The sequence below is a fragment of the Cynocephalus volans genome, chromosome 8, assembly GCF_027409185.1.
Source record: "Cynocephalus volans isolate mCynVol1 chromosome 8, mCynVol1.pri, whole genome shotgun sequence".
In the NCBI taxonomy this organism is placed as follows: Eukaryota; Metazoa; Chordata; class Mammalia; order Dermoptera; family Cynocephalidae; genus Cynocephalus; species Cynocephalus volans.
The window spans coordinates 37,056,560-37,084,379 of record NC_084467.1 but is presented as its reverse complement, the minus strand read 5'-3'; the positions used below and the strand labels follow the sequence as shown (position 1 = coordinate 37,084,379).

At 49.5% G+C, this 27,820-nt stretch overlaps 4 protein-coding genes across 8 annotated transcripts in view; 2 read left to right on the top strand and 2 right to left on the bottom strand.

Annotated features, from left to right (window-relative positions):
- TESK2 (testis associated actin remodelling kinase 2) overlaps window positions 1–14,265 on the top strand; it is a 93,882-nt gene extending 79,617 nt beyond the window's left edge. For both annotated transcript variants that reach the window (XM_063104261.1, XM_063104262.1), the window contains exons 4-10: window positions 1,860–2,006; window positions 10,354–10,436; window positions 10,664–10,748; window positions 10,998–11,081; window positions 11,301–11,387; window positions 12,291–12,408; window positions 12,724–14,265. In XM_063104261.1, the coding sequence (XP_062960331.1) occupies window positions 1,860–2,006; window positions 10,354–10,436; window positions 10,664–10,748; window positions 10,998–11,081; window positions 11,301–11,387; window positions 12,291–12,408; window positions 12,724–13,412 (1,293 nt within the window). In that variant the 3' untranslated portion in view covers window positions 13,413–14,265. The remainder of the gene's footprint in view (window positions 1–1,859; window positions 2,007–10,353; window positions 10,437–10,663; window positions 10,749–10,997; window positions 11,082–11,300; window positions 11,388–12,290; window positions 12,409–12,723) is intronic.
- A 64-nt stretch (window positions 14,266–14,329) lies between these two features.
- TOE1 (target of EGR1, exonuclease) lies at window positions 14,330–17,952 on the bottom strand. The gene is made up of 8 exons (XM_063104268.1): window positions 17,717–17,952; window positions 16,841–16,983; window positions 16,719–16,759; window positions 16,479–16,575; window positions 16,201–16,359; window positions 15,667–15,926; window positions 15,311–15,470; window positions 14,330–15,229 (listed from the first exon to the last, which is right to left on the bottom strand). Exons 1-8 carry the CDS (start codon window positions 17,766–17,768, stop codon window positions 14,612–14,614), a joined length of 1,530 nt encoding a protein of 509 aa, XP_062960338.1. The 5' UTR covers window positions 17,769–17,952; the 3' UTR covers window positions 14,330–14,611.
- MUTYH (mutY DNA glycosylase) lies at window positions 17,616–25,183 on the top strand. Of its 4 annotated transcripts, none has more exons than XM_063104267.1 (16): window positions 17,616–17,802; window positions 20,928–21,048; window positions 21,612–21,760; window positions 21,848–21,887; window positions 22,003–22,076; window positions 22,197–22,238; window positions 22,321–22,392; window positions 22,481–22,594; window positions 22,680–22,777; window positions 22,860–23,004; window positions 23,085–23,148; window positions 23,343–23,534; window positions 23,637–23,773; window positions 23,858–24,010; window positions 24,200–24,241; window positions 24,984–25,183. In XM_063104267.1, exons 1-16 carry the CDS (start codon window positions 17,767–17,769, stop codon window positions 25,083–25,085), a joined length of 1,581 nt encoding a protein of 526 aa, XP_062960337.1. In that variant the 5' UTR covers window positions 17,616–17,766; the 3' UTR covers window positions 25,086–25,183. The 4 variants fall into 4 exon arrangements, with proteins under 4 accessions (XP_062960337.1, XP_062960336.1, XP_062960335.1 ...); XM_063104266.1 differs by having other exon boundaries at window positions 20,913–21,048; XM_063104265.1 differs by having other exon boundaries at window positions 20,913–21,048; window positions 21,555–21,760; window positions 23,385–23,534.
- Window positions 25,184–25,967: 784 nt separating this feature from the next.
- On the bottom strand, window positions 25,968–27,083 carry HPDL (4-hydroxyphenylpyruvate dioxygenase like). The gene has a single exon (XM_063104013.1). It carries the CDS (start codon window positions 27,081–27,083, stop codon window positions 25,968–25,970), a length of 1,116 nt encoding a protein of 371 aa, XP_062960083.1.
- Window positions 27,084–27,820: the final 737 nt, after the last annotated feature.

Genomic DNA, 27,820 nt, shown 5'->3' with positions numbered 1-27,820 from the left:
GAGAGTAACAGTACAGTTATCTCGTAGGGTTATTGTGCAGATTAAATGAGGTGTAGTATATGTAAAGTTTTTAGAATAGCATCTGGTACAATGTAAGCCCTATATACATATACATATTATTACTATTCCTCTATATAAGTATACTCACTCACTATGGGTATGTAAGAATGACAAAGAACCGTCTTTCTTGAAAGAGTACATCTTTGCTTAGTTCCTTCTTACTCCTCAGTTCACTTCAGTCTTACTCTGGTCTCAACCACTTTACTGAAAGAGTTCTGGCTGTGGTTGCCAAAAACTTCCTAGTTGCAAATTCAGTGGACACTTTTCAAGCTCATCTTACTTGATCTGTAACATTTGACACTGTTGGTCGCTTCCTTTTTGGAATGTTCTCCTTCTTCAGCTTCTATGATGACATTCTTGTTTGGTTCTTCCTCTTCTTGTTCTTTTAAATTTTACCTTTCCTTGGGATTCTGTATAACTCCGGGGCAATTTTATACATTCCTTGGCATCAGTGACTGCTTCAGCTCAATGTTGTTGCCTCCTAAATATTAGTCTCTCACGCAGACTCTGTTCCTAAACTTTATTTTATTTATCTTTTTATCTTTTACTACTCCTTTTTTTTTTTTTTTTGGTGGCTGGCTGGCATGGGGATCCAAACCCTTGACCTTGGTGTTATAACACTGTGCTCTAAACCAACTGAGCTAATTGGCCAGGCCTGTTCCTAAACTTTAAATCTACTTTTTATAGGTTGAGGTACTTGTGGGACAACTAACCACCTGGTTGTCCCCAAGCACCTTAAAGGCAAGGTATCCCAGCTGAACTCACTATCTTTTTTAAAAAAATTATTTTGGCAGTTGGCTGGTACAAGGATTGAACCCTGGACCTTACTGTTATCAGTACTACACTCTAACCAAGTGAGGTAGCTGGCCAGCCCCCTGAATTCACTCTTTTAACATTGCCTCTTCTTCTAAAAACCTACTCCTTTCCCTATATTCTGAATATTTAATAATGACATCTGGGACCAGTAGCCTGGGATCATCCCAGAGCTTTTCATTGCCCTCAATCTCCTATCCAGGCAATCATCAAGGTTTTTTATTCTCCCATCTAAATATGTTTTGAATCTTGCCTTGTTCCAGTGTCTTCACTATTGCCTTGACTCAGTTGCCCTTCTTTCACCAGGATTGTTGCAATAACCTCATAACCTATTTCCTTTTCTATGGATTTTCTATTCCGTCCATCATACCATTGCTAAAATAATCTTTTTTTTAAAAAGCAAATATAACCATGTGGCTCCCTGCTTAAAATGCTTCTTTTGTTCTCTATAGGCAGGATAAAGTCCATAAATCATAGCAAAACGTATCAGCCTCACTTCCTGACTCTCCTATACATGCACTCTGGCCATATTGAATAAATTAGTTTCCTGAATGCACCAAGCACTTACCTGTAACTTTGCATATTCTGCTCCCTTTGTGTGAACTGTCCTTTCCTGCTTCCCCAGGTGTTATCCTTTCTGGCTCCTTATTTCCTCTGTGTGGCTTCCTCTGACATGCCCAGACTGAATTAGTAACTTTATCCTTGGCTCTGCATGGTGCTGCCATACCTGAAAAAAACTATATTTTAGTATTTACCACATGATATTTTTTGTCTACATCTCTTAATAGATTGTCATCACCTCAAAGGAAGGAATCTTTGTGTGCAGCACCTACCATAGTGCTTGGATGCAGAATTAGCCCTTGGTAACTTTGAAAAAAAAAATAAACATACAGTCACTATCTTCTAGACGTTTATTCTCTAATGGTTTTACCACCAGCCTAAACATTTCTGATAAATGGTAGCTTGATTTTCCTTCTGTTTTGCAGTATATCAACTCTGGGAACCTGGAACAGTTGCTAGACAGTAACCTGCACTTGCCCTGGACTGTGAGGGTGAAACTGGCCTATGACATAGCAGTGGGCCTCAGCTACCTTCACTTCAAAGGCATTTTCCATCGGGACCTCACATCTAAGGTATGAAGGCTTTGTTTTCACAATTCTTTGAGAGATACTGTCCTGCTCTTTTAACAAGGAAGCTGTGTTAAAAGAACAGTCAATAATGAGTTTAGAAATATGGAGATCTCTTATAAGATTTAATATTTAATCACAGAAGACATAACTCTCTTGGTAGCTAGTCCTAAGAAAACCTATATCAGCTCAGATTAGGTACCTTTCAGTGTTGAGCCAGGCAACACGAACATCTTCATGTTTAACTTCAGTCTCCAGTTTGAGTTCGTATTGAGAAGCGGATGACCTGAGGAGGGTTATGAGATTCTTGCCCTATAGGAGTGACAGCAGTCAAAGCGGTGTGGGGGCCTATCAGTTTTTTCTCCCATGACCTCCAAGACATAGCTCTTAGCTAAGAGCAGGAGTTCAGTGATTTTTAGTCACTTGCATGCAGGTTTTGAGGGCTGTAATGTACTGACCCATTTTCTGTCTGTGTGATTGAGTTTCTGCCACCCTGCCAGTTCCTTTTTGGAGTCACCTGGTCTTTGTAGTATTCTCTTGCTGTCCAAATTGCTGTGTGACCAGGTTAGAAAAGAATTGCTTTCAGAGGAAGTTGGCCCTGCTACAAAGTAGGAATCTCAGGGCCAAATGGGCCAGGACACTTCTGTGACAAGGCTTATACAAATAGTACTGTTTGAACATTGATGGGGGGAACTGTAAGGTCATCTAACATAACTAATATGACTTCTGCCCAAGAGCCGAATTAAAGTCTTCTAGGGAGGTGTATAGGAGTTTAGTACTTGCCCAAGAATAGCTGTCATTTTATTCCCCACCCTCAACACATACACATGCACACACACATACATGTGTACACATATTCCTGTACCCCTTCTGCCATAGATAGTGGGAGGGGAGCTTGTTGCAGGATGTTTGCGAAGGGAACAAAAGCAGCTGTACTCTTAGAGCCAATAATGCCTAAAGCAGTAAGTCCCTGGATATCCCACATAGAAATGGTTCTGGTGTTCCAGACAGCAGTACTGTCCCTGAAGGTCCCTGGCCATTGGTTTATAAACTACTGTACAGAAAATAGCTTTGGGGAGGTGATTATGGGGCCGTTGGGTGTGGCGGAGCCATTTGTAGTCAACTGCACCATTCCTAAGGGAACACAAGACTAGCAAGTAGGAACTGGGAACCAGCTGAGGCTAGTTGTGAGGAGCCCATTATCTACTTTTTAAAATAATTTTTTTCCTTTTTTTTTTTGGTGGCTGGCCACTATGGGGAACCAAAACTTGACTTTTCTGTTAACAAGGCTGTGCTTTAACAACTAAGCTAACTGGCCAGCCCCTTTATCTACATTAGTACTTGCAAGAACTGGATATTTGGGCAGTTGGGACCTGGAATGTGGTATCTTATCCTTTCATCAGCCGTTTTTCCTCCTCTAGAATATTTTAGAAAATCAAGACTAAGAAAACTGCACTTGTTTCAGGCATATGGATGGGATTGTATCAACTTAGACACTGCCTTGATTTGATACTCTCACCTCAGGCATCCAGCCAAAATCAAATCTTTACTTCCTACTCGGAGAGCACCATTTCTTCTAAGGTAGAGGGAGTCTGTGATAAGCTATCAGTCATACAGATATTTCTCCCACGCCTACATGAGTATTTCTTGTGTCTTGCTCTGTGGATGAAGGAATATTAGAAAAGGAGAATTTCTGATCTAGGGTACTTGCAGTCTTATGGGGAAATAAGTAATGAACAATGCACAGCATTTTGTAATTGAGTGTTCAGTTATGTAGACTACTGTTTTCCAGAGCAGGGAAGATCACTCTAGGCTAGGGTAGCTAGGCTTCCTGGAGAAAAACTCCCCCATTCCCTAAGAGTTCATCCGTCATATTCCCTTCTGCGCCCTGAAAGCATTTTGTCCCATTGTGCTAGTGTCCAAGTGTAGTTCTGTCTGGACTTGCTGTGTTGTATTGTAAAAATGACTAACCTTTTTGGACTATAGAATAAGATCACTATCCTTTGGTTTTCCTTATAGGGAATGGATATTCCCAGTGTCAGTTGGCTTGAGATGAGGTACTAGGAACTTAGGATAAAGAACCCCCTGTGTTTCTGGGCTGTGATCTCGACTTTAAGAAAATGTTGGACTTTAAGAAAATGTTGAGTATACTTCCAGGTAGTGAGAATAAATGACTTCTGCAAGCTCTAGAGGCAGGCTGGGAAGTACACTGTAGGGGATCTCAAGTTGAAGACAAATGAGTCTTCAAAAATAGACTATCCAATTTGAAATACTGTCTGTGTTCATACTCTTTTATTATCTCTGAGCTCTTTCTGGTTTTGTCTGAATGTTCCAGCCTCATGTAACTGTGTTGCAGAGAACGTTAGGAAGAGGTTTTATGTCCACACCTAGGCCAGAGCAGCCCACTCAGCACACCCGTGTGGTAGTAGCAGTAACCATAAGAATGAGAAGCCCCAAGGGAGAAATAAGGCTAAATGGACAGTGTAGAGGGCTTTCCGGTTTCCAAATTATCTCTTCATTGTCAACCTTGTATCTGAGTTTGATTTCTTTTTTTTTTTTTTGGCAGCTGGCCAGTATGGGGATCTGAACCCTTCACCTTGGTGCTGAGTTTGATTTCTTTAAGGACAGTGTCAGGTTTACTTATATTTTAGTAGTGTACACTTCATATTATTTGATTGTTCTGTTGTGTCTGTGTCTCCCACTAGCATATGAGTTTCTCAAGTGCTCCTCTTATTTACCTTTGTATTTGTAGCACCTAGCACAGAGCCTGTCAGAGTAGAGGCTTCCCGGCCCTGTTTCAAGGAATGGGCTTGATAGCACTGAGGTGAAAACATCTGCTCAAGACCTGAGATTTTGGGTCCCAGACCCAGTTTTTTCCCACCTCCCCAGATGACTGCAGTGCCCTTGGGATTTCAGTGTTCACAATTTGTAAAATAGATTCTGTCCTTGACCTTATAAAATAATCAGTCTGGACTTCTCAGACCAGAGCAAATAGGAGGGATTTAAAGTAATGGAGGCTGGCCAGTTAGCTCGGTTGGTTAGAGGTGTGGTGTTGGTAACACCAAGGTCAAGGGTTCGGATCTCTGTACCAGCTGGCTGCTCTCTCCCCCCACCAAAAAAAAAAAAAAAAAAGGTAAAGTAGTGGGAACGTGTTCCAAGTGGGTAAACCAGGACAGAGAGAAGCAGATACCTTGTTTCTAAATGATCCTGAGCCTATGGAAGAGGGGTAAAAGGGTCCCCAGTTTCCTATCAGCGTGCCTCCTGAAAATAGTATTGCCTTTGTAGGATTCACATGTTAGCAGTTACTGTAATGCTGCTCTAGGACTCTGTCAGATATAATCGTTCAGTCTAATTTTGTAGTTACTTGTAAGAAACAGCCTGAAACAGATTAGGGCAGAAAAAGAATTAAAAACAACAACAACAACAAAAAAAAACATTCGTATAGTGGCAATGCTAAGAATTTACTTAGAAAGGAGTGGGAGGTAGTGTAGCTTTAAAAATATTCAGTTCATAGGGCCGGCCCGTGGCTCACTTGGGAGAGTGTGGTGCTGATAACGCCAAGTAAAGGGTTAGGATCCCCTTACAGTTCATACAGGCTGGCTGATTAGCTTAATTGGTTAGAGTGTGGTGTTATAACACCAAGGTCAAGGGTTCAGATCCCTGTACTGGTTAGCCGCCTAAATAAAAATAAAAATATTCAGTTCAGGAGCTCCATCAAGAAGTGGCAGTAATCACACTCAAGCTTTTACCAGTAGTTCTATTTGTAACTGGCACAACTGTTCATGAGCCTAGGCTCTTGGGGGCAGCCAAGAAAGTAGTTTGTTTCTGCCTAATACAATTACTGCCTGGCATCAGGAAAGCACCACTGTGGTTACCCTTGGTAGTATTATATGAGTATGCATAGTGATTTGTACCTCTAGCTCTTGGTTGTGTTTTGTTGTTGTTGTTGACTCCATAGAAGCCACTCTGATGATTCCACAGAGTGAACACCTATCAGCTATGGTCTTAGGCTATACCATACACTAGGAACAGAAAATATAATTTGCACAGTGACGGGAACATGAATTAGAACAAAGTTGAATGCTGGAGGGATGTAGAGAGTGGCTATTAGGGTGTGCTGGAGTTGTTTTTTATAACGAAAACCGTCAACAGCTTCTGGGGACCATTTATACTGTGCTTAAGAGGATACAGTACTGGGGACATAGAAATGACTGGAATCCAATCTGTTCCCCTCATAGGCTCTTAGTCTAGCTGGGGAGACAGATATGTGAGCAGGTCATTACACAAGAGCTATGGTAAATGCAGGGGATCATGTGGTGGAATTGAGGACAAGGGTTGGGACACATCACAGCAAAACAGATAGTCTAAGAGTCTTGAACTATGGCAATCCCAGAGGCATTTAGGAGGGCAATTCAGTCTCTGATCTCTCTGTGCTGTGAAAAGAACCTGTTAACTTTTCTTGAAATGTAGACTCATTCCTTTCTTGCCTGATTCCTTTCCTGGTTTATGGAGTGAGTTTGTTGCGGCTGAAGGGAGGGAGGTAATGGCACATTGAAAGTCTTTTTTGTTGTTGTAGTTGTTGTAGAAACAGCTTTAGCTTAGAGCTAACAGGATTGTGCAGCTGTTTTAGGACACCTCTGGAATTTCAGGTGTCTACTCTGGCCTAGTTCTGAAGAATTTGTGTAGATTCCAGGAAATGCATCCATGGCCACCCTTTTGAGTCCCTTGTCAGCTCATTTCCCATTATAGAGAGTTGAATATATGATTAGTGTATGCATTTGACACATGCTTTTGAAAGAAGCCAAATTGTTTCAATCATCAGAACAAACTTTTATTTAACAAAACTTTTGCTTAGCTCTGTGTTCTTGTGCTAGGTTAGAGATGCAAAGATGAATGGGATCATTCCCTGCCCTTGAAGAAGCAAACATGTAAGACACTCTGCTATAGTGTGATATAATAGGGGTGAGGCCAAAGGGGAACTGGAGCCAGGCAGCAGCTGTTCCTGGGCTGTTTTTTGAACCTGAAAAGGCTACCTCTCGCTTCAAGGAAGTCTGACTGGGGCTCTCACTGCTTACTCTAGGCAAGCCTACCTCATTCAAAAGTCTTCATCCTCTATGTAGTGGACCTTGCATCCAGCACAGCCTGAAAATTGGCTGGGCTCCTTCAGAACCTCCCTGGTCTGAGCTTCATATTTTGTACTCTGTAGCCATGTAGTCTATACTGGGGCCATGTCCAAGTTGGAAGAGAAATGCAAGCATTACACTGGATGCCCTAGGATGAACCAACATTGGAGTAGGGGCTAGGGTCCCAAATAGAGGGTCTTATTGCTGGCACAAACAATGCTGCCTTCTTCATGGGCACTGGCCCCTGCTGCTTCCATAGGACTACATTACTCCTGCCATACGGCCTTGCTGTCTCCAATGACAAGCTCTTCAATCTGTCCTTCTGGAGGGGCCAAAATCATTAGGTGGGAATCCTTTAGGATCAGGGTCTTTACTAATAGTTATAAGCCTCACTTTTCTCATCTTAAACATAAAAACCTCAGATCTCCCCATCTGACAGTGTTGTTTTGAAGAATCCATGGATTTATGTTTGTGAAAAATGTTTTATAATTACTAGGGCACCACACAGAAGTAGGCAATCTTTCACTTACCTAAGGGGTTAGAAAGTGTTCTCTAGGCCACCCCCCCTTAAGATATCCTTCTTTCTTAAAGTTTATAGTCTAGTTGGGGAAGGGACTATAGTAACATAGATATTTTCATTATAATATGGCAAATACTAAGATAAGAGAAAGGAGAATGCATAGGATGTTTTGAGAAAGGATATTTGACCCAACCTGAATGTGCAGAGAAGGCATCATGGAAGAGATGATGCCTAAGTTGAATCTTGAAAATTGAATTCTACTTAGTAAGTATGGGCGGGGGGGGGGGGAGGTATAATATCCTAGGATCAAACAAAAGGAAAGGCACAGACATAGAAGCATAAATGGTACCATATGCAGACTGTGAGGCTAGAGTGGTAAGGGATAAGGTTGAAAAGAGAGGAGTCTGAGCATATCATACTATCTAACTTGGATTTTATCTTATAAATAGGAAATGAACCATTGTCAGTTTTTAAAAAATAACCTTTATTGAAATATAATTCACATATAATAAAATTCACCCTTTTAAAGTATACATTTCAGTGATTTTTAGTATATTCAACCATCATCACTGTCTAATTAAGAACTTTTTCATCACCCCAAAAAGAAACCCCATACCCTGTTCTCTCCTTTCAGTCCTTGGCAACCACTTATCTATTTTCAGTTTCTATGGATTTACTATTTTGAACATTTCATATAAATGAAATCATACAGCATTTCGTTGTTGGCTTTTAAATAGGGGAGAACACACATTTGCTTTTTACAAAGATCATGCTGGCAGGAAGGAGGAAGATAGATTATGAAGACCAAGGCTGGAGACACAGAGACCAAATAGAAGAGTATTAGCTATCTCTTAGCAGCTCGTAGAGAAGCTACTGTGAAGTCACTTTCTCCTGGATGGTTGGTTTCCAGTGAGTGAACAGGAGGCCTCCACGAATGTAAAGATGGGGCAGAAACTGAACAGCTTTGACAGGGGCAGTGCACTGTGGACATGTTCTGTTCCTTACCTGCTGCTCCCAAGCTGACTTTAACCAGAGCTGTTTCTGAGGACTAAAGCAAATAGTAAACAGGAATTCAGACCAAGTCTCAGAGACAGGAGCCTGAGTTTTTTGTGAAAACTCAGGGGGAAAGGAAAAAAATAGGTGAGAGATCTGAGCTGCCACTGCCTTACAGGCTAGTGCTCTAAAGCCAGGGCTTTGGCTGTCTAACAGGCAGGCTGGCTTAGGGCCCTGTCCTCTCACAGACAGTCAAAATCAGGGAGGCTGGGGTGCTGAGCCAGCAGGACTGATGAGAGGGTCAAAGCCAGGACAAGCACAAGGACAGTCCTGCTTGGAAGCTAGAGGCGATGCATGTCTATCTGGGATCCAGGGTAGATGAAGGGAAATAGTGTGATTATGTCAAGGCCAGAGTAAAGGACTGATTTGTATGTGATGTGGAATAAGCAGGTGACTTGGCAATGTCTTAGCAACTAGATGTCAAGTCTGGCAAGGAGGAGGCAGGGTTGGTTTGGGTCAGATGGGGCCTTACTGGCCTCAGAAATGTTTCTGTGAGCCAAGGATCCCTGCTCTCTGCTGCCTCTGGAGGAAGTGGGTGGGGTGAGGTTCCTCCCAAGTCAGAATGGCATAGGGCTATTTTGAATGCAGCTATTTGGGGAGAGCTGGTTGCTGCTTTGTGTTTATTTACATGTCATTTGCGTTCATCCTTTCTCTGGAGACAGCAGCATTTGTTCATAATCATTTGTTCAGCATTGATCATGTCCTCAGCCTATCATGAATAGAATATGGGAGGAAGGAAGGCCCAAACCAGAACCTGCTCCTGAGGAGCTCATAGCCTCTCTGCTAGACTGTAAGAGGAAGTGGGGAAGAGGAGGAGCTAAAAGAGTTGAGAGGGAGAATGAAGGTGAAGGCTGAGGTCAAGACTGAAAAGGTAGCTTGCCTTAAAAGACATAAAAATTTCTTAAGTGAAAAGGATAATTGGGAGACTATTTCAAATGGAAGGGAACAGTATGAGGGCACTTCAAAAAGTCCATGGAAAGATTCATTTCATCTTTTTATTATTTTTTTCCCATGAACTTTTTGAAGTACCCTCATTTATAAGCAAAGACTTGAAGGGCCTGTTCAGGCTTGGTAAGTCAAGCTTGTCTGACAAGTTTGGATGAGGATGTGTGCATAGGGACACTGGGAACAGGGAGGTGGGGGGTTGGGACAGGTAGATGGAACCAGATCACTTTTAATACCAGAGAGGAGGTTGGTTGTGATCCTGTGGTCAGTGAAAGTTGGTGTGTAGGCTTGGGCACTTGTCCTATGCTTATATTAACTAGGCAAGATCAGGCCAGGGCTTTTTGTCTCTGCATTCTGAAGGAGGAGGAATGGAGGCCAGGGACCCGATAGTCTGTCTTCTACCACTGGACTGTAAGCTCCAAGAGGTCAAGGGCTTCTGTTTTGTTCATTGAGCTATCTCTGGCACTTAAAACCATGCCTAGCACTTAGAAAGCAAAGATAAATGATTGTTTACCACCAAAGATCCAGGACTAACTCATTTCACATGGCTATTTTAGAGCCCCCAGGTCTAACCACTGGGGTCAACCTGAGTATAGTCCACTAAGGAGCAGAAGCAAGATGCCCTGTGGCAGGAAGGGAGAGGTAGGTGGCAACTCTATGGCTAGCTGATACCCACTTCTGAGCCAACTTATCTTCTCTTTGTGAACCCTAGAACTGCCTGATAAAGAGGGATGAGAACGGTTACTCTGCAGTGGTGGCTGACTTTGGTTTAGCTGAGAAGATCCCTGATGTCAGGTGGGTAGCTCTAATGGATGCTGGGGTCACAGAGGAGGGGGCTGAAGCTAAGGGAAAATTCCAGCCTCTTCCCCAGAGGCTAGGACTTGGTCACAGCTTAACCTCAGCTCCCTAAATTTGGAGTCTAGTCTGTACCCACCCTTGGGGGAGAGGAATTCCCAATGGTTAAAATATCCCATTGCGCCAGCCAGTGGCAAGCTCATTTTCCTTATAATCTCACCAAACAGCATGGGGAGTGAGAAGCTAGCTGTGGTGGGCTCACCCTTCTGGATGGCACCTGAAGTTCTCCGAGATGAGCCCTATAATGAGAAGGTAAGTTTGGAGGATCTCAAGACCTGGTTCTCCTTAGAATCTACTCTTAGCAGAAAGTGTCCAGGACCACCCTTTATGTTCAGGGTGAGGATCTATATCCTTGTTGCCAAGAGCAGGGCTGGTACCTGGCAGCTGCCCAGTGAATGACTTGTATGAAATATGGGTAATAGGATCCAGGTCTGGGCTGTTGGGCAGATACCCCATCCCTTATCCCATTGAGAGGGAAACCGAGGTCTGACTACCCACCAGGCGGACGTATTCTCTTATGGTATCATCCTCTGTGAGATCATCGCCCGCATCCAGGCTGATCCGGACTATCTTCCCCGTACAGAGGTAAGCTGTAATATGGGGATCTTTGTCACTGGGATGGGGCTGGTTTAAGACTATGGAACTATTTTGTCCTTGGGTGGAGTAGCTGGAACTCAGTCTGTGGCTACTTCTCAGGGGCAGCTCCCAGACTCTACTGAGCAGGCTATGATGGGTGGGTGGGGTGGTGGTGAATGATCTGTCTACCCATGTCCCCTGTACCCTCCCCACCATACCCATCCACAGAATTTCGGGCTGGACTATGACGCTTTTCAGCACATGGTGGGAGACTGCCCCCCAGACTTTCTGCAGCTCACCTTCAACTGCTGTAATGTGAGTGTCTTTCTCTCCCTGCTTTTGGTCAGGGGCTGGCTGAACTCTTTTCATCTGGTTAAGAATGTAGAGAAAGGCTGCTAATTAGCCTCATGAGGGGCCTCATTTTCACTGGATGAGTGACAGCAACCACACCTTCTCTTCTTCTGGGCCTGGCCAGGCTCTCCACAGCAGTGGACCAAGGAAAAAAAAAGTTGCTTTGTATTATTTGGTCTTCAGCCTGCAGGGTAGACCCACCACCCTTTGCCTTAGGTGTTGATGAGCTCTGGTCAGGTTTTATTGTTGGACTGAGGATCCAGCTGGTCCTGAGGCACATGAAAAAGGCTCTTGTTAGCCTTCATTTTACACAACTCTGCAGCTGGACCTACCTCTTCGGACCAAGGGGTAGCTGGGCTTCATTCAGTTGCCTCCCAGAAACACATTAGCAGCAGAACTCAAAGAAGAATAGAATAAACCAATGTGAACATAAACTTTTGGAGGGTTCTGTGCCAAACAAGGGGATAAGACACACACATAAGGGGACCAAGATAAGGGAGGGTTATAGGCAATAGCATCTTCCCTGACTTTGGCCCTAGGAATCACCCTCATAGTCTGGGGCCTTCAGAAAAGAACTCTTACCTGCATATCTGAATTTTTTTTTTTTTTTTTTCAAGATGACCGGTAAGGGGATCTTAACCCTTGACTTGGTGTGGTCAGCACCACGCTCAGCCAGTGAGCGAACCGGCCATCCGTATATGGGATCCGAACCCGGGGCCTTGGTGTTATTAGCACCGCACTCTCCCGAGTGAGCCACGGGCCGGCCCTGCATATCTGAATTTTAAAAGATACCACAAATAGACTCAAATGCCATCCTTAGGGTGGGAGATGGAGGGCAGGGCTAATGGCTGGTGTGGATGCCTACAGATGGATCCCAAACTGCGTCCATCCTTTGTGGAGATTGGGAAGACCCTGGAGGAAATTCTGAACCGCCTACAGGAAGAAGAGCAGGAGAGGGACAGGAAGCTGCAGCCCACAGCCAAGGGTAAGAGATTAGACCAGAAAGCCCAACCTGACCCCAGGGGAGGAAATGGTGTGGGGCCTTCCCCTCTAGAGCTGTAATTGCAAGATCCCACATCCAGAAGCAAAGGGGATGGGAAGGAGATTATGGAAAAGTACTGGATTCTCTAAGAGTGTGACTTGGCATATTCCTTCCCTTCTTTGAGTCTGTTTCTTCATTGATGAAACGAGACAAAAGTACCTACTTTGTTTTCCTGAGTGAAAACACTTGGTGGTAAAGTGCTGCTTCTATTTGTTATGACTAGTGAGGGTAACCTAGCCTTAACTCACTGTTCTTCAGGACTCTTGGAGAAAGTGCCTGGGGTGAAGCGACTGAGCTCACTGGATGACAAGATCCCCCCCAAGTCACCACGCCCAAGACGTACCATTTGGCTGTCTCGAAGCCAGTCAGACATCTTCTCCCGTAAGCCCCCACGTACCGTAAATGTCTTGGATCCCTACTACCGGCCACAACGAGATGGTGCTGCCCGTACCCCCAAAGTCAACCCTTTCAGTGCTCGTCAGGACCTCAAGGGTGGCAAGATCAAGTTCTTTGACCTGCCCAGCAAGTCTGTCATCTCCCTGGTATTTGACCTGGATGCACCAGGGCCTGGAACTATACCCCTGGCTGATTGGCAGGAGCCCCTGGCCCCACCTGCTCGCCGGTGGCGTTCCCTGCCTGGTTCACCTGAGTTCTTGCATCCAGAGGCCTGTCCGTTTGTGGGCCGGGAAGAATCGCTATCTGATGGGCCCCCCCCACGTCTCAGCAGTCTCAAGTACAGAGTAAGAGAGATCCCACCATTCCGGGCATCTGTCCTACCAGCTGCACCAGCCCATGAGGCCATGGACTGCTCCAGTCCCCAGGAAGAGAACGGTTTTGGGCACAGGCCCCAGGGGATCAGTCCATGCCCTGCAGGTGCCTCTGAGGAGATGGAGGTAGAAGAAAGGCCAAGAGGCTTGCTCCAGTCCCCTTCTCCCTCTCAGGCATAGGCCTGTAAACCCAGGGAGAGGAGGATGGGTGAGGGGGCTTAGTCCCTGCTTCACCTTGGGGATGGACCTTCAGCTGACACCACAGGCACCCCGATGCACAGCCTTCACTCTTCCCTAAGCCCACAGAGCAGGCAGGGTAGGCCAGGCCAAGCCAGGCTCAACTTTTGGGCTCCTGATACCCAATGGCTGTGTATGAGAAGGGAGGCAGCAGTGAATGGCCCTCCTACTTAGGGCCAACAGCTCATACCAAGCCCCCCAAATCCAGCAAGGAGCTCTGGCTTCCACCTGACCCCACATGTGCTTCCCCATACAGGACCAGAGGACTCCCAGATCTCAGATAAGCTGGCAGGCAGCTATTACCCCATTCTTCTCCCATCCCAGGTCTGTCTCTTGCCCTTTGTTGGGGCATATAAGCTAACTGGATGGAACCTGCAGCTGACCAGGAGGCCATAAAGGGCATGACTATTTCTCAGACCTGAAGACTGGGGTGCCTCTTGCCAGTATGTCTAAGACACTTGAATAATTGCTGTTTGCACTTCCTGCATGGTCAGACCATGTCACTACATTTCTATGCAAGGGGAGGGCAAGGCAGCGTGGTGGTCATGGCTTTTAGCTAACCTATTCAAAGACTTTTTTCCAGTTGATTAATCTATTTTCATATTTATAAAGGAGTCTTAATGTTCTGCCCCATAAAACTTTCAACCTTGTGGTTGGGAGTGGGGCTGGTTTTGTAGGCCCTAGGGCCTGCTCTGTGTATTTGTCAATGTGTGATGCACCCAATTGGTTAAATCGTTTTTACATGGACTGATTTTCTTTGCTTCCTGCTGGAGCTTTGGGAAGTCTGTCCTTACAGAGCCACAATAAGAAATAACCAAAGATGAAATTGGTCAAATATTTTCATAACTTGTTTCTGTTGATTTTTTTGTAAAACTTTCCCAAGACACTCAAATCTAAAAATAAAGTCGGAGTTACAGGGGCTGGTCAGCCTTCTTACTTGTACCTTTGTACCCCAGCCTCAGGAGTAAAGGAAAAGGTCCAGGGGCAACGCAGTAGCTTCTCTGCCAGTAGTGCCTCTCTTCCCCAAAACATCCAAAACTCTGCAGCAGTTGAGAGTATGACATTTACAGCCTAGAGGGACCCAAATATCTCTGTTCCCTCAGCTTCTCTTCCTGGGCTTTGAGTGCTAGGTAGAAGCTGGGTCAGCTACTGCCCCAAACCAGCTTCATCTTCTGGTTGTGGGCTTTGGAGGAACGAGAGAACTGGCTCTTGGCCACCGTGAGGGGTACAGCTTTGCCACTCAGATATACCTTGTTGTGACATTCAGGTAGCCAGGGTCCAGAGCTGCAGGGCTGGGGTCCCTGGCTCACTCCCACATAGGCCATCACATAACCTGTCATAAAGGCATCAAATCCAGCCCGGTGCAATCCATCCCCAGGCACTGGGTTAGAACTGGCTTGACTCCCTGGCACTTCCGAGATAGCCATGTCAGCTGTTTCAGACCTTGTTGCCTGAAGCCCCATCTCCAAGTGAGCAAGAACTTCCTCAGAGTGAGATTGGTTCCTAGTTTCATCCACAGCCACCTTCTGCTCAATTTCCTCAGCCTTGAGGCTATCCCCACAGACCTGCTTCGTGGGAGGACCACCCTCAGTTTCCCCAGAGGTCTGTGTCCCAGCCAGGCTCAACAAAGCCCTCCTCCGTTTTTCCTTACGTCGTCGCCGTCGCCGCTTGTCCTCCATCACAGCCTCATCTGTATCGATGATAAGATCGATATCGTGGGACCGAGGACACTGTGGTCCCTGGGGGCACCAGCCATAGGCCTGGAGATAAGAAAGAAGCTTAGAAAGGGGTTCCAGGCACCAGAGCCTCCCCTGCCCCAGGAAATGGGCGGGTGCTCTCACCGAGAAGTTGTCACAGACACTGGTGGGATGAGAACGGTGGGTTGCAGGGGGCATGCAGCAGCGGTAGTCAATATGGGCCTTCATACTAGAAGGATAGCTGCAGAACTCCAGGGTAAGGTGTGGGCTGCCAGCTGCCCGCTGCTTTTCATTCTCTCGCTCACTGCAACAGCATAAGAGGATATTGGTCCACTAGCATATAAACTCTATAAGAGCAGGGGGTTTGTCTGTTTTGTTCACTGCTGAATCCTTAGCACCTAAAACAGTGCCTGGCACATGGTGGGCACTCAATAAATATCTTAAGTGAATGAAATAGGCTGGTTCCAGGCTCTACCCCTTTCCCTCCACCATTCCCTCACCATTTCCGGAAGGCGTATTCTAAGTAGGAGGCCACGAAGCGGGCATGAAACTCAGCAGCATATTTGGTGTCATAAATGCCTGCTGGGAACATCTCACACAGGTCAGCAGTGAAGGTTCCCAGGCTCTCAGGCAGGTGTGCATAGAAGTTCTGGTACAGGAACACCAAATCTATAAGGCCATTGTGTAGCACCAGGGGCCGGCGGGCCCGGATTAGTTCCAGGAACAGTGTCCGCACTGACTGGCTCTGGCTCTCATCACCCTAGGTGGAAGTAAAAGGGTCATTAGGTAGGACAGAGTTCCCCAGGGAGCCCCTTCTGCAAGACATTTATCCCAGGCTCCCTTACCTGGAAAACTCTCCCTCTCTACCTAACCCAGTGCTACCCACCCTTGTATCAATCTTGTTTCCCTAGCCCTGTCACCAGTGATTCTCCATACTCCCTAAGAAGCAGATTCACCCCAGGCATCCAGCCTAGGGTAGGAATTAATGAAGTTACAGAAGGGGCAGACTCAGGCTGGGGAAGCTGGAGGCCTACCTTGTCATTGCCCTTATGGTAGGGAATGCCCTGGGCATACTGCCTGTTGAAGTCGAAGCCATGCTGTACCAGGAACTGCACAGATTTTGGTTCTATGACATACTCCTCCATGCACAGCAGGGTGAGATTGAACACTTGGGCTAGGTAGTAGTATTCACCCTGGAAGGGAAAGAGGGTCTGCTACACCAAGATTTGGGAGAAAAATCTGATATTTCCCAGGATCTCAACCCTCCTCCCTCCAGCCACAGATGTGAGACGGGGTGAGATCAGCCCAATACCTTGTCTGGCTGCTGCTTGAAGCAGGCAAGGCCCAGGGAGAGGATAGAGCGGGTCCTGGCAGCATGACACACGGCCTTGTAACGTTCCTCGATGCACCTTGGGGTTAGGTTTGGGGGTGGCTGTGGCTGGGAGTTAGCCTCACAAAGGACCCAAACCACCCAGGACTTTGACCCTCACTCCAGGGTGGAGGTCTGCCCATCCTGCCAGGGCTGGGACTAGAGAACAGGGCTTATACTTACTGATTCAGCAAACTCTTCCTGTCCCCAAGCCCACTCAGTTCCTACAGGTGGGTAAAGGGAGGGTTGTGATAGGCCCCCAGCATCAGCCTCCTCACCTGCCCTCCCTGTTTCCCAACCCTCACCGTGTCCACAGCTACGAAGCTAGATGTTTTTATGGCCAGCAGGAGGGATGGCCACATCTCCTTGAAGTTGTCGTTTTGCACATCCACTACAGGAACCTGGACTACTAGCTCTTCCCCAGATTTTGTGCTTTTGCTGATACCACCTGGAGGTTAGGAGAGTGATGGATGTTCATGCTCAGACAAGGTCAAAGGGGAACAGAAACCAAGCTAGGCCAATGGGGGGATGAGGGTGGGGATGTTTCCATTGATAGCTTTTCCCTCAAGCCTTTGTATCCCACGTGCTGTACCCACAGGCCTTGGAGTGGACGGTGCCCTGAATTTGGGGAGAGGAAGCCTGGGTCTTCCAGTGGCTTATCTGAGACTTTGGGAAAATTACTTCCCCCTCAGCGTCACGATCTGTAGAAATGGAAGGTCGGACTAGATGGTTTTTGTGGTTCCTTTTTCCCACGCCCTGCAGGAAATATTTCGCAGGGCTGGAAGATTTCAGCTCCCTCAATACCCGACAAGGCTCCATACTACTGTGCTCAGCAGCCAAAAGCGACAGTTCCCAGTATGCCCTATACCAGAGTTCCCAACACGTCCTACTTCCTTTGGACCACAATGCCCAACCTGCTCCGCGTTGTTGGTCACTATTTCTAACAGTTACGAGCCTCAGACTACATCTCCCGACATGCCCCCACACGCCTTGACTCTGCTCTCAACACTACAGGCTTCCGCAGCCAGAGCCGCGGTGCACACCGGGACTTGTAGTCCCCTCTCGGCTGGTTCTGGCGGAAGGAGCTAGTCCTCTGACACTTGAAATCTGTCTCTACGACTATGCGCCCGAGGCCTTCCCCTTCCCCGGAGCGCATAGGCGGCTCCTGGGAAGACTCTCACCGTCGGAGGCCGCTGGAGCTGAAGCTGCGCCATCGTCACTGTCGGCGGCCATGACGCCGCGCGTCCCTTGCCTGAGTCGTCTGTGGGTACGCGGGCCTTCCGCTTCGTCTCCTGGCGCGACTCGGCCAGTTGGGGATGGGGCGGGGTCTCGCTCTCTGGGGTAGGGGATGGGTCGGACTTCCGTTCCGAACTCCAGTTCAGAACTCCCGTTCGGACCGTTCGGGTCTGAGGGGGGGGAGTCGGCCGGGCGCGCGCTGAGAGCCTATTGGCTGGTGCGGCTGACTCGCCGCCCGGATTGGCCGGAGCCACTCCCCCTGACCGGGGAGCCGCGCGCGGGAGACGGCGCGGGAGGTAATGTCTTCTTCCCGCACACCTGGGCGGGAGCGTGGTGCTTCGGCATTGCGCCGTCTTCATCAACACTGCCCGTGTGTTGGGATGGGGTTGAGGGGGTGCGGAGTGGGTAGGCTCCCGGAGGAGGTGGCGCCGCCACAGCTGAGCTTAAAGCGTGCCTACCAGCTGTTAGGCAAGGACAGGGGCGTGTGGGAGAAAGGTGTTCTGGGCAAGGACAAATTCCCAGAGAGGATGGAGAGCAGCTCAGTGCGCTCCAGGAAGTGAAGGAGGCGGGGAGCAGGGCACAGAACAAGGCTGCAGAGGGGTAGAGCGACCGGTAGCATGGAAGCTTTCGAAGTCATCCAGGCGAGTGATAACGTGGATTTTAATTAAGGGTTCTGCAGTAGGATGGCGGGGAGGGGACAAAAGCAGTTAGGCGGTATAATTGACTTAGGGGGTGATTGAACATGACTCCTGCTACCATGAGAGAGTTGTCCCTACCGGAGACCAGTCCCTCCCCAAGAGCTCCGGTTACCGTCCCATGGGCGAGCCAACCTTTTCTCTTTGATTGGTTATTCGTTGTTTCTAGTTCATCTTCAGCCTTTCTCTCTCTGAGTCCTTTTCATCATTATTCAGAATTGATTGGATTTCTCCTTAAAAAGCGGAAAATCCTCCTCCTTTGGCTTTCCCTCTTTCCATGAATTTAACAAGTATTTATTGTGTACAGTTTACCTGGCACTGACTGTGGGGACACAACAGTCAACAGAAGAGGCCTAGTCCTGTCCTCCTGGAGTTTTTTTTCAGTAAAGTGGAGGAAGCAGACATTGACCAAAAGAATGATAAGTAAATGTGAGATTACAATTAATGTAAGAGCTACAATGGAGAAGTCTCTGAGAGGGTAAGACGGGGAGACCTGCTTTGGACATTTAAGCCAAGACTTGAAAAATGGTTAGATGCCAGATAAAGCATATAAGAACTGTCCAAGCCAGGGAAATGGATTGTGTGGGTCCTCAAAGTGGTTGGACACGTGGCTAGAGCATAGTGAGAGACGGGATGAGGCAGGTGAAGCCCTTATCATTGGACTTACAAGGCTGTATTAAGAAGATTGACTCCGTTTCTAGTAGAAAGGGGTGTGACAGCCAAAGCCTTTCAGTGGCCTACAGGTACTTGGTGATCTTACCTTCTGCCCATCCCTTTTACTTTTCTGACTTCATCTCCTACCACTCACCCCCTCGTTCCATTCTAAACACACTGGCCTCCTATTGTACCTCGAACATACCAGGCACTCTTCTTAGTGTGCCTTTCTCACAGGTATCCATCCGCAAGGCTAACTCCTTCAACTGCTTTAAGTCACTGGTCAAATATCACTTTAATAAGGCCCACCTTGACCTCATTCTTTAAAACCGCTACATTCCACCCCCCCACACTGGCAGTCTTTATCCCTTTCACTTGCTCTCTTTTTCTTCTTTATGCTAATATTTATCACCTTCTAACATTCTGTATAATTTACTTATTATGTGTATTATTTATTTTCTGCTCACATTAGAATATAAGCTCTTTGAGGGCAGGAACCTTTCATGTTTTCTTTACTGAAGTATTCCAAGTACCTAAAACTGCTTGGTACATAGTAGGCACTCCATAAATACTTATTCACCAATTTAATGGGAAGGCATTGAAGGTTTTAAGTAAGGGAGTGACATGATTGTGTCTTGAAAATATCGCATTGTTCTTTGGAGAATGGATTGTAGAATGAATTATGTAAGCGAGTGCTGAAGGAAGTTTGGCTAAGAAGGCGAGGAGAATGAGTCTTGGTTGGAAGGGATTGGAGGAGCAGGACTCTGAGTAGGAGTGGGGGGGCCATTCCCCCATGTAAAGGGGGAAAGAAGGAGGACAGTGCAAGGGGAGGTGAGTTTGTACAATTTTTTCCCTCTGAAGGAGGAAGCGAGTTCTTTTGGTGAAAATAAGGTGGTGAAGTCAGAGGTTTGGTGGTGAAACAGAGGCTTAGCAAGGACTGCATTATAGCAGAATATGAGAGTGCAGGCTCTGGATTTGAAAGAAAAATTTGCTTAATCTCTACGAGCCTCAGTTTCCTCGTAAGAAAAGTGGAATTAATACTAGTACCTACCTACCTCATGGAGTCATCAGGAGATTGAGTGAGATCCAGTAAAGCACTTCATGGGTCTGGCATACCATTAGCACTCACTAAGTGTTAGCTACTTTTAGGTGTTAGAGAAAAGGCAGTCAGAAGAACAGTCAAGGAGCAGTGAAGATCAAGCAGATGCATTTTCTCATTACTAAAGGTCAGCCAGCTATGATTTACTAGATCAGGAAAAGATTAGGAATAAAAATAGCTCATCTCTGTTTTCCCAATGATTTGCCATCTGCTGTCAGGCAAATCTTTCCCCCTCTCTGATCCTTGGTTTCTCCTTTCTATAAAATGAAGGTTTTGGACTAGATGATTACTAACAGCAGTTTTAGCATAACTGCTACATCTCTAAGCAGAGAAACCTTCTAACCACCCCCATGCTCCCAGACACACCTAAAGAACCTCTATCCACACACACAATCACAGTAAGCGTCAAGGATACACAAATGCTCCCAAACAGGAGGCTTTGGTCCTTGACCCATCCCAGCTCTGGTTTCTTATTCTTTGTATGTCTCCAGGGCTATGCTCATGCTGGTCCCCCTGAGGCCACTTGCTCAGCTGTGCTGGTCATACCCCACTGCCAGAGCCAGCCAAGAGCAGCCGCACAAGCATCTTGAGAGTATCTGAGGAAAGCTAGACACTATATGAATGGAGGAAGGAAGGTGGCCATGACCCCCGCAGGGCCCCAAAACTCAGGCTTGTTGTGACTGACTACAGTAGGTCTCTCTGTTCCAGGCCATCATGAGGAAGCCACGAGCAGCTGTGGGAAGTGGTCGCAGGAAGCAGGCAGCCAGACAGGAGGGAAGGAAGAAACGTGCCCTCAGCAGCAGCCAGGCCAAGTCTTCTGCCCCTGATGGTGAGGAGCTCAGTCCCAGCCAAAGGCTCCGAGGGGTGATTTCACTGGCCATGAAGGGACAGAGTCAGTCTGGGAAGGGAGCATGATATGTGTCAGGCATTAAGAAACTAATTACGAGTCTAATTCTGGCTTTGTTGCTGTGCAACTTTGAGATAAATGCCCTGAGTGGCTGCTTTCTTCCAGTAAAATAAAGCAGTAGTCTGTGCGTTTCTTCCCTCATGTGGCTTTCATGGGATCAGATGACTTTATGAGCTTGAAAGTGTCTTGTGAATAGGAAAGCCCTGCATAGGTATACATTATGCCTGGCTGAAACTGTTGGTTTTCGTTATGGCCCAGAGAGAAAGGAGCCAGCAATACCACCCTGAGGAAATTAAGGCCAGAAATTTGTCCAAGGCTGCACACAGCTAGAGAGCTCTGGTCTGACTCCAGCTCCAAAGCTTATGTAAGAGGTTGGGGTGGGGGAAGCCCTAAGTAGGAGCACACTGCCACAGGCTGCTGTGTCCCAGGTGCTTGGTGCACAGCCTGTGCAGGGACAATCGTTTGGTGTCCTGGGGCCCCAGCAGGCCTGGCCAGGCAGCAGGAAGAGGTGGTATTGCAGGCCTCCTTCTCTCCGTACCATCTATTCAGAGGCACAGCTGAAGTCACAGCCTTCCGGGGGAGCCTGCTAAGCTGGTATGACCGAGAGAAGCGAGACCTACCCTGGAGAAGACAGGTAGGTAAGGGAGGGACAGGGATGGTGGGGTGGGAAACTCACCCAGCCCGCTGCCCACTAACTCCCCATTTGGGGTTACATTGACAGGCAGAGGATGAGGTGGACCTGGACAGGCGGGCGTATGCTGGTCAGTACATCTCCTGAGATCAGGGCTGCTTTGCCTGGAGGCCCTCGGGTCTGGGGCCTGTGGGCTAGGAGCAGGGCGGGTCAGCAGTGTCCTCATGCCAACCCCTTCCCCCCAGTGTGGGTCTCAGAGGTCATGCTGCAGCAGACCCAGGTTGCGACGGTGCTCAACTACTATACCCGATGGATGCAGGTGACTCCAGGGGAGGAAGGGGAGGGTTGTGGGCCTGTACTTTGGGGTAGGTGTAGAGAAGGCTTCCTCCACCACCCTCACCCTTGACCTCATGTCTTTCTGCCTGCCTTGGGATTGTAGAAGTGGCCAACGCTGCAGGACCTGGCCAGTGCTTCCCTGGAGGTGAGAGCCACCCTAGGGTTAGAGGGAATGGGGACAACCAGGACTGACCAGTGATCTCTTTGACCTCTGACCCTACCCACAGGAGGTCAACCAGCTCTGGGCTGGCCTGGGCTACTATTCTCGTGGCCGGCGGCTACAGGAGGGAGCTCGGAAGGTAAGGTGGTGGCAGTGGGGAGGGGGGAGCCCAGAGGCCCCACGTGTCTCATCATTCTCATCACCTTGAGCCTTCCTGCCCCAATCAGGTGGTAGAGGAGCTAGGGGGCCACATGCCACGTACTGCAGAGACCCTGCAGCGGCTTCTGCCTGGTGTGGGGCGGTACACAGCCGGGGCCATTGCTTCTATTGCCTTTGGCCAGGTGAGCCCGTAGTCCACCACCACTATGAGCATGCCCACCCTCCTTCCTCCCAGCCCAGGCTGACTCTTGGGCTCCTCTGTGTCAGGCAACCGGTGTGGTGGATGGGAACGTAGTACGGGTGCTGTGCCGTGTCCGAGCCATTGGTGCTGATCCCAGCAGCACTCTTGTCTCCCAGCAGCTCTGGTAGGATATTGCGGTAACCGGAGAGGTTGTTAGGGGTTTCTCCAAAGGGCCTTTGGCTCAGAGTAATGTTCCCTTCTTGTAGGAGCCTAGCCCAGCAGCTGGTGGACCCAGCCCGGCCAGGGGACTTCAACCAAGCAGCCATGGAGCTGGGGGCCATAGTGTGTACCCCACAGCGCCCACTCTGTAGCCAGTGTCCTGTGCAGAGCCTGTGCCGGGCACGCCAGAGGGTGAGCCTAGTGGGGAAGGGGCCGTCAGGGGTCTTAGGGAGCAACACCTGCCCCATGACATCCTGCCCTATACCTCTCAGGTGGAGCAGGAGCAGCACTCAGCCTCACAGAGCCTGCCAGGTGGTCCTGATGTGGAGGAGTGTGGTGAGCACCAGCCCTAGCCCTCACCCAGCCCTTCCTGGCCCTTCCCGGCCCTGTCACGGAGCTGCATGTAGAACCCTCATTCCAATTCCTGCTGTAACCTGTAAGATTCTGCAGAGCTGGGCCAAGGCCTGCTCTCTGGGCTTGGCACCTAAGCCCTCCTGGCCTGAGTGGGGCTTGGGGATCTCTGTTCCCAGCTCCCAACACTGGACAGTGCCAGCTGTGCCCACCTCCCACAGAGCCCTGGGACCAGACCCTAGGAGTGGCCAACTTTCCCCGAAAGGCCAGCCGCAGGCCCCCCAGGGAGGAGTGCTCTGCTACCTGTGTTCTGGAGCAGTGCAGGGCCCTTGGGGGTGCCCAAATTCTGCTGGTGCAGAGGCCCAACTCAGGTATCTGGGTACAGAGAGTGGAGGGCAGTGGCATGAGCAGCCAGGGAGGATGGAGAGGGCAGCAGTAAAGCCTGACCCACACCTGGCTGCCCTCCCTCTCAGGTCTGCTGGCAGGACTGTGGGAGTTCCCAGCTGTGACCTCGCAGCCCTCAGAGCAGCATCAGCGCGAGGCTCTGCTGCGGGAGCTGCAGAGTTGGGCCGGGCCCCTCCCGGCCACCCGCCTCCGACACCTGGGGGAGGTGAGTGAGCAGTGGAGGGACCAGGAATGATGGCTTTTGTGGCCACATCCACAGGCCTGCTTTAGCCCCTTTGCCCTCCTGTAGGTGGTCCACACCTTCTCTCACATCAAGCTGACATATCAAGTATATGGTCTGGCCCTGGAAGGGCAGGCCCCTGTGGCGACCACACCACCTGGCGCTCGCTGGCTGACCCGGGAGGAATTTCACACTGCAGCCGTCTCCACCGCCATGAAAAAGGCACTACCTTTGTTGTGTTTGTTGTACTTTTTCGTTTCCTCCATGTTCTACATGAACCTATTACTGTGTAAACAGAAAAAAGGCATATTTTCAAAAAGAGCTGAGGCATGAAGTCGAGGGCAGGACACAGGGTTTGACTCTTTGGGAGAGGGTGCCAGCCCTGTCCTCTCTCTGTCTCTTCTTGGCCAGGTGTTCCGCATGTATGAGGGCCAGCAGCCAGGGACCTGCAAGGTGGGTCTCTTGGTCCTCCCCTAGCCATCCCTTCCCGGGCCTGAACCCATGGGTTTGCAGTCAGTTAACCGACACGTTTGGGTGAGCATTCTCTACTCCAGGCTTGACTGGAGGAAGAGGAATAGTTCTTCATCTAGGGACCTTACAGAGGGAAAGGGGACAAGAGCAAATTGATGAGGACAATGCAGAGTCACGGATGTGTGAAATGTTTGTATTAGGTTTTGTAGATAGGAGGTGGGGAGCCATGAGTTCTATCTGGCAGGCAAGGATCAGGAAGGGCTGCTTGGAGGAAGAAGCTGGTAATCTGGGTCCTAGAAATGAGTTGTTTTCTCCGGGTTTGGGAGGGGAATCAGCAGTAAGGATGTTCTTCCCAGGCCCAAGAGTAGTGTGAGTGAAGGTGGGCACAGTGCAGTCTGCAGTGCTCAGGGAGCGGGCAGCAGCTGGTTTAGCTGGAGGGGTTGGCAGAGCCTGATCAGCTCAGTCAGGGCGTGAACACCAGGCCACTGAAGCATTTTAGGTGGAGGAAAGGAGTCAGAGTGGCATTTTAGGAAGATTCCCTCAAGCTGCCTTTCGGAGAGTTGATAGAAGGGACAGATCTGGAGGCAGGTTGAAAGCTCTACGACATTCCAGGCTATAGCGTGAGCTAGATCAGTAGCGTTGGGGAGGTTGGGAGGAGAGGGAGGAAAGAGAAGATTCCCTGCTGCCCCCTCCTCAGCACCTCACCCCTTTGTCTTCTGTACAGGGTTCCAAAAGGTCCCAGTTGTCCACTCCATCCAGCCGGAAAAAGCCAAGCCTGGGCCAGCAAGTCCTGGATAGTTTCTTACGGCCCCACATCCCCACTTAGTCATTCATCCTCAACAGTGCAGCCCAGTGGTGCCTCTGGAAGCCCCCACCCCCTGAGAATCCTGTTGTTAAATAAAGTGGTTATATTTTTAGTCATTATATTTTTAGTCATGGAGAGCTTTCCACCTTCTCCCTAGCCCCTTCACTCCTCACCTCTGAGGGACCGAGAAAGTGGTGAAGTCCTGCTTGGTCTTGACTTCCACTGGCTGAGCTCCCAGCCAGCCCTGGACAGATGGAGGAGGGGGGTGTTCTATCCAGAGGGATCTGTCCTCCAGCCCCCAAGAGAGGGTGAAGGTAGCCGCAGGGAGCACCTGCCAGTAGCTGACACCCAACACCCTCTGTCTAGGTCTCAGGTCAGCTCTGATTAGAGTAGTGGCCTCACCCTAGAGTGGGTGGTTAGGCTCAGCCCTGGCCCAGCCCCTCCCCACCCGCAATGGCTGCTCCCTGGGGGAGGGGATGCACAGGGGAGGATTTGTTCTGTCTTAAATTCATGCCTCAAATGCTAAATCATTTATTTAGGGACACATTACATATACAGTGAAACAAATCAGAAAATCACAGAATTTGGGGTTGGTGGGAAGTAGGATCAGAGAAGGACACAAGGCTTCAAAAGTATTGTTTATGTTCTATTTCCTAATTGTGTAATTTTTCTTATTGTTCTTTATATCTTACACATGTACTAGATATAGACTGTATATAAAGTGTTTTACAGTTAAAAAAAACCCTCTTCTTTGGAGTCCAGTGTGAGACTCAATTACTGACAGATACTGAGGAAGTGGAGGCCACATCTGGCCCCTGGGGGCAAAGCTTTTCACTAGCTGGGTCTCCTGGGGGTGTTCCTCAGTTCCAGCAGGCCCTGCGCTGCACCCAGCTCTGGCCCTCCTCAGGCTTCCTGGCCCCTGGCAACTTGCTCCTGCACAGACTGCCACAGGGCCCTGATGTTGCCCTGGCCAAAACCTGTGGCCCCCTGCCTCTGAATCAGCTCCAGGAAGAAGGTGTCCTCAGCAAAAAGGGACTTTGTGAAGACCTGAAGCAGAAACTTGCCTTTATCACCATCCAGCAGGATTCCCTGTTGGGCCAGAAGGCTAGGCTTGTGCCCTGCATCTAGGATCTGCCTCTCTTTGCCTGGCTGCTGGTAGTATGCCTTAGGGGGAGTCAGCAGCTGGCCCCCAGCCATGGCCACCCCCTCAGTGGCCTCCACGATGTTTGGCGTATACAGCCCCACATGCTGCAGGCCAGGCCCCCGATGCCTGGCCAGGAACTGCTCCACCTGGTCCTGCCTGCTGGTGGCCCCTCGCAGGGACTCGGCCAGCACGAGGGTAGGGACAACGGTGCCCGGTGGGGCCTGCAGGGCGGTCAGCCGCAGACCTCCGCGTCCAGACCCTGTTGCCACCTCGAGGCCCAGCTCCGGATCCTCACCTGGGCTCAGAGGCAAGTGGCAAAAGCCCAGGCAGTCGTGGAACCAGCGCATCAGCGTAGGGGAGCTGCCGGGAGTGCAGACCAAGGTCAGGTGGTCCACGTGGCTGACCCAGCTGGGACCGGGCACGGAGGGCACGGGCCCAAAGCCGGGCAGGAAGGGCCCGCGGTAGCCAGCGCGCTCCAGCACCGTCAGGCTGAGATTGCCGGCAGGCGAGCTGACCACGGCGTAAGTGGCGGCGCCCTGCGCATCCCGCACGCGGACAGGGGGCACTGGCACGCGGCAGCCCCGCGAGGCCAGTGCCAGGGCGGCGGCACCCACGTCTGCCACATCGAAGCACAGGTTCGTGGCGCTGGGCACGGCATGACGTGTGTCCAGGCCGTACAGAGGCTCCCCGGGCCCCGCGCCTTCGTTCACCAAAAAGACCGCGTCGCCACTGCGCAGGGCCACCTGCCGCCAGCCTTCCGCCTCCCGCGCCGCCAGGGGCTGGAAGCCGAAGAGGCGCTGCAGGTCCCGGGCAAGGGGCTGTCCCGCGGGCACGCTGAAGGCGATGTGGCACAGACGGCTGGCGGGAGCGGCCATGGCGTGCCGGATGGCGACCCCTACCTGTCCCTCTCCTGGAGCCGTTCACTTGTTCTTCGGGAAGCCGGGAGTCTCGGTCCCAAGCTGGTCGTCGGAAGCCGGTCGGAAGTCGGTGAAGTCCAGTTCTGACTGCCGAGCGCGTTCCTCGCTGTTTTCCCGGGAGAAGTCACAGACCGACCCCTTGGGGGCTCCCGGCTTCTCCTTGCAGCCTCGGGACCACCAGGTCTGAGCTGTTAGCTGTGAGAACCACGAGGAGCCGGTGCTGGGGCGGAGCCCGTGACTCCGCCTTTGACACTCCACCCTGTCGCCCTGACCCGGTTGCCGACGGTACAGCGCGGGCGCCGGGCTGCTTCTTCCCAGGGTCTCTTGGGCACTGAGCCTCCCTTCCCAGGCCCGGGAGATCACAATAGCTGCCTTCACTTGGTGCCAGGCGCTGGGCTCTCATCCCCTGGCCTCAGAGCGAAGGGACTCAGCCCGGGTTGGGGGTGGAACCCGAATTCTCCCTGCACAAGCACGGAATTTCTTAGCAGTTTCACGTTTTTTCTCTACAATTCTGGAGTTTGCTTTTAAGTTTTTTTTTTTTAATTAAAAAAAAATATGTATATATTAATTTATTTAAATGTTTTAGGTTACAGATTTTTCACTCCCTCTCCAAAATGGTCCAGAGGAATTTGTTGTGGGAAGATTGGCCATCTGTATGTCTCCTACTCCGCTCTCCTTTCATCCGGGCAATCTCT